Source organism: Neoarius graeffei, chromosome 8, assembly GCF_027579695.1.
Source record: "Neoarius graeffei isolate fNeoGra1 chromosome 8, fNeoGra1.pri, whole genome shotgun sequence".
Taxonomy (NCBI): Eukaryota; Metazoa; Chordata; class Actinopteri; order Siluriformes; family Ariidae; genus Neoarius; species Neoarius graeffei.
In genome coordinates this window covers 9,686,810-9,695,778 of record NC_083576.1, presented here as the reverse complement: position 1 = coordinate 9,695,778, position 8,969 = coordinate 9,686,810, and the positions used below count along the sequence as shown (strand labels likewise).

The 8,969-nt window shown below is 42.0% G+C and overlaps 1 protein-coding gene across 1 annotated transcript; it reads right to left on the bottom strand.

Moving 5' to 3' along the window:
* Nucleotides 1-4,173: 4,173 nt before the first annotated feature.
* Nucleotides 4,174-8,401, bottom strand: c1qtnf2 (C1q and TNF related 2). The gene is made up of 3 exons (XM_060926832.1): nucleotides 8,150-8,401; nucleotides 7,628-7,890; nucleotides 4,174-5,933 (listed from the first exon to the last, which is right to left on the bottom strand). Exons 1-3 carry the CDS (start codon nucleotides 8,182-8,184, stop codon nucleotides 5,299-5,301), a joined length of 933 nt encoding a protein of 310 aa, XP_060782815.1. The 5' UTR covers nucleotides 8,185-8,401; the 3' UTR covers nucleotides 4,174-5,298.
* Between the last annotated feature and the right edge of the window lie 568 nt (nucleotides 8,402-8,969).

The following is an 8,969-nucleotide window of genomic DNA, read 5'->3' as shown; positions in this document are numbered from 1 at the left end:
TACATTTCTCATACATTCCCCATCATTCGCCCTACATTCCTCATACATTCCCCATCATTCACCCTACATTCCCCATCATTCCCCTGACATTCCCCCTACATTTCTCATATATTCCCCGTCATTCCCCATCATTCCCCCTACATTCCCCATCATTCCCCCAACATTCCCCATCATTCTTCACAATTCCCCTTCATTCCTCTTCATTTGCCATCAGCCTCTATAATTTTCTATCACATAGTATGTGTGCTATATATGTTTCCACCATGTTATTGTAGGTGGACAGTATTAAAAATACATCACAGCATCACTGGCATCAGTTCAGAGCTGTGATTCGTAACCTTCCCTGAAAAACTCCATCCTGTGCAGTTTGTTTGAACTTACAGTAAACCAAAAACCTGTGTGTGTGTGTGTGTGTGTGAACGGCTGTGTTCGCATGATCATATTTGTGACTGTCTTTCTCAAGGCCTCCACATGTGACCACATGTCTAAACTGGAAAGTGTTAAGGAGGGGAAAAAGCACAGTCTGTGTTTTTTGTGAATTTGCAGGGATCTTCCCAATAATCTAATAATGAAAAATAAGAAACATATTTCCTCAGACTGAAGATATTTTCACTTGCCAAGTTGTAATGTTTTGCAGAGTTTTGTGTTTCATTTTCATTTACTTTTCCCTTTTTTTTATTCATTTTAGATATTGTTAAAAGACAGGATACACATAAAAAGTACAGCTTGTCTTGACTTGTTGCAGACAGAAAAAGAGAAAGAGAAAACGAGAGAGATGTGGAGTAAAACAGCTGCAACAAAACACATTTACAGAGCTTGAGGGCTCCAAGTTCAATTTCCTGTTCAATCACTTACAGTTCCAAAAGAAGGGAATGAAAAGCATCTGCCAGATTTAAACAGAAATGTGCTGTGTGTCCTTTCTTACACACTATGGACTGCTTCTGAAATGGGATCACACAAGGGGTTCAGAATGATGGCACCTTTTCACAAGTTTTTATCAATCTTCGTTCAGGTCACCACCACAGATCTTGGCGTTGCAGGTCGACTGTAATAACGACATCACCTCAAACAAAATGAAGTCGAAAGCCTATCACACTTGACTCATGCTACAGGCTGTTACAGTATCTAGTGAATTTTTAGAATGATGACGTAATTGGCAGTTGAAATGCGACAACATGCTGTAATACTGTTTTGGATATAAGACCTAATACAGTATTGTTAACCAGGGTTGCCAGATTTCATCAAAATTTCCAGCCCAACTACATTTAAAACCCCACACACAAAACCCCTGAAACTAGCTCACAAAAATCAGGCATTGGAAAAGCGACACAGATGTTTCTTCTCTTTTTTTCCCCGACTGTCTATGATTGGAAACAAGGTTTATGTGGCGCACACGCATTTCTCATCCATGAAATTTCTCATTATCCACTCCATAAGCCCTCTTTATATCTTTACAATTTATCTTATGTATAACAGAAATGGTTCTGTACATCACAGGCACATCGTATGCACTTACACTGCTTTTATTAAAGAAGATGATTTGCTATACTGCAAGACCTTGGCAGCCACTGAGTATTTTTAAAGTAGTCCACTTTGGGAAAACTGTCATGTTCACTGCTGCTCCTCCTCAACTGAATATTCATACAGTGAGCATGGGGCAGCATGGTTCCTGCCCCATTGTTCATTTATTAGTACTTGTAGCACCTGTTGTTCCCATTTTGACCACTAGGTGCAATAATAATTTTATGGCGCTACATCAGGAACTAGTGTTGTAGTTCTCGAGACCAGTCTCAAGACCATTTTTTAAAGGACTTGGTCTTATCTCGGAATTGAACGCATTTTTACTCGGTCTCGGACATAAAGGACTTGGGATTTTATTTCAAGACCGGTCAAGACCACAGCTGTGGGGATTTCATGAAATTGCTTGTGCATTGTCTGATTTATTTATTAACATCATTACTGTGATTGGATGTAAAACTTCACGCTTCAAATGCAACCAATAACAAATAACCAATGATTCGTTGCTAATTTGAATTTTTTTCTTCCTGTTAATGGATGTCACCCCTCCCCCATTCCCTTCACACCAATTGGTCTGGTCCTGGTCTTGACTTGGTCTCAAGCCCTCAAAGTCTTGATCTTGACTTGGTCTCAACCCCTCAAATTCTTGGATTTGGCTTGATCTCAACCCCTCAAAGTCTTGGATTTGGCTTGATCTCAACCCCTCAAAGTCTTGGATTTGACTTGGTTTCAACCCCTCCAAGTCTTTGTCTTGACTTGGTCTCAACCCCTCAAAGTCTTGGCCATGACTTGGTCCCAACCCCTCCAAGTCTTGGTCTTGACTTGGTCTCAACCCCTCAAAGTCTTGGTTTGACTTGGTCTCAACCCCTCAAAGTCTTGGCTTTGGCTTGATCCCAACCCCTCAAAGTATTGATCTCGACGTGATCTCAACCCTTCAAAGTCTTGGTCTTGACTTGGTCTCAACCCCTCAAAGTCTTGGATTTGGCTTGACATCAACCCCTCAAAGTCTTGGATTTGGCTTGATCTGAACCCCTCAGTCTTGGTTTGACTTGGTTTCAACCCCTCCAAGTCTTTGTCTTAACTTGGTCTCAACCTCTCCAAGTATTTGTCTTAACTTGGTTCCAATCCCTCAAAGTCTTGGTCTTGACTTGATCTCAACCCCTCAAAGTCTTGGTTTGACTTGGTCTCAACCCCTCCAAGTCTTTGTCTTAACTTGGTCTCAACCACGGGCGATTGCTCTAAGACAATGAGGGAGGCTCAGCCTCCTCTAAAAATGACGAACATCGTGTAGGATGAATTGCACTAGGCTTATGTTATAGCCGACCTTATAACATTGCTATTTCAGATCCAGAATCATAGAAATATATGTGCTCAACCCAACTACAGTGCGAAATCATTCCCTTGTAACTTTAATGTGTGCGTGAGTTTTTCCCCCTCGTGACAGCGCGATGCAGCGCAGCCTCAGTGGACTTCAATGGCATTTGGGAGCTATGCGCTTTTCAATCTCAAAATGCAAGACGATTATTGGACAAATACTGCGAAAATGCCCGCCCACGGACTCCGAGCCTCACAGTGGGAGGGACATGGCAGTTTCCGTGAGGAGACTGGTGATTGGTGAAAGCGGTCGGATATTTTCTTTGATTGACAGCTCGTTTCAACTATAGACAGGCAGCGGTGAATTTCAGTTCAGTCCCATGCAGATTCGCAAGTGCTGTGGTGTATTGTAAGAGATCAGCTTACATTTCGATTTCATTCATTACATACGGTTTCTACCAGCTTTTTTAGTTTGTATATATTTTCATTGTAAATATAGCGTTGTCAAGTTTGCTATCTTAGTTCCAGAAATTTTGTTTATTTGAGTGACTGAACTTGAACTTGAGGGGGCTAGTCAGCTAGCAAGAAAGCTGCGCACGGATGCCAAGCATTGCTGATTTAATTTTGGCGAAGCCATTTGCCAGTCTTCCTTTCGAGGAAAAAATTAAAATTAAAGAGCAGGGTAGACCAATGCCTCAAACTGACTTGGTGAAAAAGGTAGGGAATAATACTCGTTCCTTTCAGCTCTCCTGGTACGAGAAAGTGAATTGGCTAACAGCAAGTGACCCACATCAACAACAGTAAATAGGCTACTTTAGTAATATGTCATGGATGGACCAAAAATATAGAATCTATTTAAAATGTTTATGCTGAGTATATTATATTGGAATATATATTTTTCTGGATATGAATTAAACACAGCTACAATTTGGAAAACATTTTTAAACAAAAACACAGCCGAGAACATTTCACACTACAGACCTGGATTAAAAGTGAAGGGTTATCAAAATTGTCAATAAAACATTTCTCAGTCAAAATAAGTAAAATATAGGGAAAGTGTCATTGAATGAAATGTGTGGCACCCAGCTCTACTGCTGAGGTTCCTGACAAAGAGCTGCTTTCAATAATGATCAATTTTTAAACATGCCACAATTTTAAAATATAAAATGTTAAAATATACCCCCCCCCCCCCCCCCCCCAACACCACCATCATGTATATTGGACAGTAGGCTAATGGGCCAAAAGAACCTGTTATTTCACAGTTTGTGACGCTGCCAACAATCAGCCAGATCAGAGGCAAGAGTATGGGCAAAATTGATGTTTTTTCTTTTAAAATCTGGAAATATCGTAACTGACCAGCCTCCCCTGTTTGAAAGACTACCAGCCGCCACTGGTCTCAATCCCTCAAAGTCTTAGCCTTGACTTGGTCCCAACCCCTCAAATTCTTGGTCTTGGCTTGGTCTCAGCCCCTCAAAGTCTTTGTCTTGACTTGGTCTCAACCCCTCAAAGTCTTTGTCTTGACTTGGTCTCAGCCCCTCAAAGTCTTTGTCTTGACTTGGTCTCAGCCCCTCAAAGTCTTTGTCTTGACTTGGTCTCAGCCCCTCAAAGTCTTTGTCTTGACTTGGTCTCAACCCCTCAAAGTCTTGGATTTGGCTTGACCTCAACCCCTCAAAGTCTTTGTCTTAACTTGGTCTCAACCCCTCCAAGACTTTGTCTTAACTTGGTCTCAACCCCTCAAAGTCTTTGTCTTAACTTGGTCTCAACCCTCAAAGTCTTGGTCTTGACTTGGTCTCAACCCCTCAAAGCCTTGGTTTGACTCGGTCTCAACCCCTCAAAATCTCAGTCTTGATTTGGTCTTGGTTTAGGTGGTCTTGACTACAACATTATCAGGCAGTTAGAATGCTGCAGCACAATTGTGCAACATCTAGAAAGGCTTACATTTATCTGTCAAATACCAACATTATTAGACTAGTTTGTATTTCAGTGGAATTTAAAACATAAGTGCGAATGAGGACTTTAACATCAGTTGCTGATGGCTGATGTGGTTGGGCTCTGCTACACTTGCTCCTATGGGACGTTAATGTTTCTAATGTGTAAGAACATCTCATGGCTTCCAGTTTCAGCATCATGAAATCTGCACGTCTAAGCCGTTTGGTCACCAACAAGGATGCATTTTACTTGAACAGTGCATGACAAGAACTGTACAGAATTTGGTGTGAAAAGGATTCAGAAAAGAAGACAATCAAATAACAGTAGAATAGAATAAGAGAATAAAGATAATGAATGAGTAAAAGAACACAAATTTTATGTCACACATCCCTGAAAATGGTGAATAGTCGCTCTGTGAAGACAACATTTGAACTATAATGTTATAAAGAAAGTAGCGTGCATAAAAATGGTGGTGAATTTCAAGAGGTTCAACTTGACCAGGTGCAGATGTATTTCTGATCATCAGTAAAGCTTCCATCAGGAGGCCCCAGAGCTAGCAGGAGAGATATTCCTCTGAGGAATCTGGTCTGCGTAGATAAGAAATCCCGTGAACAGACTGTCAGTCCAGAATGGATCGAAGAAAAGGCCATTCTGCTCGGAGTAGAAGATCTGAAGCCACACATGATCTCCTTTCTGGAGTCGGAGCACAGTCGAGCCTGATGCTACATCATGGTTCCCTGTGTTGGCGTCGAAAGTCTTGATTTTGTACTGCCCGTTGTGGACAAGACCGATCGCTAGGTGCTTGTTAGCCAGCGTGATGTCATAGCTGAAGTAGTACACACCTGGGACTGCGCAGGTGAACTTGCCACTGCTGGCATTGTAATGGCCGCCTTCGTTCATCAGGATGCGGTCGAAGCGGATGGGCGTGCGTTCCTTCGGATAACTCTTGCTAATTGCGACTGAGAAGGCCGAGCGTGCTTGAGGCCCACATTCACATCCACCAGGGACCCCAGGTTCACCCAAATCTCCCGTTTCACCTTTCAGCCCTCCCAGCCCACGCACACCAGATGCCCCCCGTGTGCCTTTCAGACCTCTCGGTCCCGCCCTTCCAATAACTCCTTGGCGACCCTTCAGTCCTGGTTTTCCAGGATTCCCTGTGCGACCTGGCTCCCCTGAAATTTGAAAATGAAATTAGGCATGAAATTTTATGAATTTATCATCACCCCAACACCACCACCCTCCTTCAGAGGAGTCAGGCATAGAGTTACGTGTTTACTTTGATACGTACAAAAGCCCCTTCGGAGTGAGGGTATAAAAAAGAAAAAAAAGCTTACCTAGACCTTACTCGTCCTCTTCTAATATGCAAATACTGTATCATCAGGTTTCATTATGCAAATAAGATGCAGCCTTTAAAGATAAAGGGCGTGGACCATGTCGCCACTATGTTCATAGTACAAACAAAGGACGATAAGTATCAAGTTCTTCTCTCTTTTTCTGTTTTTTAAATGCGCCAGCAACCAAATTCATTCAATCTAGAAAGAAATCTTAATCTTTGAAATAGTCCAGTACTGGGTGACAAATTCTCATCACATCGCAGTGCTTTTGAATTCTCGAAGCTGATTGGCCGGAAGGTAGGTGTTAATTCCTTTTCTATAACAGCAGCTCCTGCAGTAGTGCATGAACATAACTATAAATGGTTAAAAGCGTCAATTCTTTCAAGAGTTAATTAAAATTTGTAACTATTTGCAAATTGCTGAGGTATAAGAGGAATAAAGCACTTCAGAACATCATGTGATTGGAAAATAATCAGGGTGGTAACAGTAACGCCGCGTCATGTCGCGCTGCATCATCACATCAACTTGTCACTGATTATTTTCTTTCAAAGCATGCCTTGATGTGTTTTAATCTAATTTTTTTTATAGGTAACAAGTTGTTATACTTTTCAACGTTATTTAACCACGAAATCGTGTCGTACACGAGCTGATAGCTGACGAGGCGCATAGCACTGAGTCGGCTATAAGCCATGTACGGCGAGATTGAGTGGAATAACTGTTTTATTCTATCCACATTCACTGGATTTTGAGAAACAGAGCATTTTTATCTCACCTCATTATCTCTAGCTGCTTTATCCTGTTCTACAGGGTCGCAGGCAAGCTGGAGCCGATCCCAGCTAACTACGGGCGAAAGGCGGGGTACACCCTGGACAAGTCGCCAGGTCATCACAGGGCTGACACATAGACACAGACAACCATTCACACTCACATTCACACCTACGGTCAATTTAGAGTCACCAGTTAACCTAACCTGCATGTCTTTGGACTGTGGAGGAAACCCATGCGGACACGGGGAGAACATGCAAACTCCAGTTGAACCAGTCGAAAAAAATTCAACAAATTTTAATGTTTAAAGATGAAGGATGTAAACAAATCGGCGAAATGACAGGAGCGATTTGTGAAAAATGCGATAATTTTTGAAAAATAAAAAAAGATACTTTCTTACCGTCAAACACTTTCATTCCATATTTTGTTGCTTTTTTCATTTTTTGGGGTTTTTATTTCGTCCTCGGTTGGTTCAGCAAGACGCTCCGCCATTTTGTTTTTCTCTACTCATGGTATATGAGCTGATAGCCTGGTAGTAGAGTAGCCAATCAGATGCGATTGCTCATATCCAGTGAATGTGGATAGAATAATATATTTTACACTCATTCAGGACCTAAGGCAGTGCAGGATTCTGGTCACACGGAGTGTGAGCTAATGAGAATCAGAACCCCACCAAAAATTCTCATGAAGTGAAAATTAATTATCTCGTGAGGTAATAATCATTACATTATTATGCAGTTTATTAAATAAAACGGGCTGTGAGTCACCTTTCTCTCCTTTATCACCCTTGTCCCCATCCTCACCATCCTGACCATCAGATCCTGGTGAACCCATCCGTCCTACTCCCCCACTGGGCCCTGCAGGCCCCGGGCTGCCCGGTGCTCCTGGAGGCCCGGGCAAACTGCAAGTAAGCTGAGACGAGTGAATGGTGAAATTGCGTTCTTTCTTTACAGCAGATTTCACAGTCAGGACAAAAGACAGAGACAGCAGGCAAGTAGCCAAGAAGAGTGGATGCACGCCGCAGCTGTGACTGCAAAACATTACACAAGCTTAAAGTTTTGTGTTGCATCCATCAACATGTCACACTGCGTTGTGTATTACACTCCTGGCTAGGACAGTCGAGCACTTCAGGCGTACGCTGGATGGTAAATCGTTTCGAATTAAGGTTCATTTAACATCAAACATTTGCAAACATGTCGTGAGTCGCTTATTCTGTTTTGCTTTGCCCTCCGAGTTACACTCTGACTAAACAGTTCATGACATGGCATGCATTTTGCAGAAGAACTCACCGCAGGTCTCGTTCACGTGCAATACCAGACGCCATCTGCCCTCAGCAAGTTTGTGCAAACGTGAGAAGCGTTTGAAACGAGCTCTCTAGCTGAGATCCTCGGTCTGCTCCACACAACAGCAGCAGCAGCAGCAGCATTCACCCTGCTTTGACGCACTCCCTCCAGACTCCACATGCTTTGGACATGATGTATTCGGTTTTGGACTGGCTTCAGGGGAGGGGACTTTTGGAGGAATCATGAAATTCAACTGGAGTTCTGATATAGAGTCTGGAACAATGTGAGATTCAGTCTAAGATTATAAGTGAGAAAAAAACCCCAACTATTTACACAATGGCTTGTTTGTATTCTTGATTTTGATTGGTCAGAAGGGAAGGTGTTGATTCATTTTTAAACAGCAGGAATTCAAATCACGTTCATGCTAACACGCTCATTCTCATATGTTATTAGATGTTTGTGTGGAATCGGTTGTGGGTGTGTTTCCAGGTTTCTGACTAACAAGCTGTTGTTTTTTTCCTTTAATTAATTAACTTTAACAAAGGCTGGTCAGGAAAACTGTTCATAGGTGCTATAATGTAAGCCATAACAGTAACACGCTTTGAAATTTCACACAGCATTAAACCTTATGGTTATAAGTATGACGTGTAGCTCTTTAATAAAGAAAAAAAATTGCAATTGGTGGAAAATTGTCATCATATACGTATAATGACAGGAAATTAATCAACGTCAGGAAGGTAAAACTAACTCCACATCACATCTGGCTGCATCACACAAGTCCATCGTTGATTATTTTCCTATTACAGCACACCTCGAGTGTTTTATC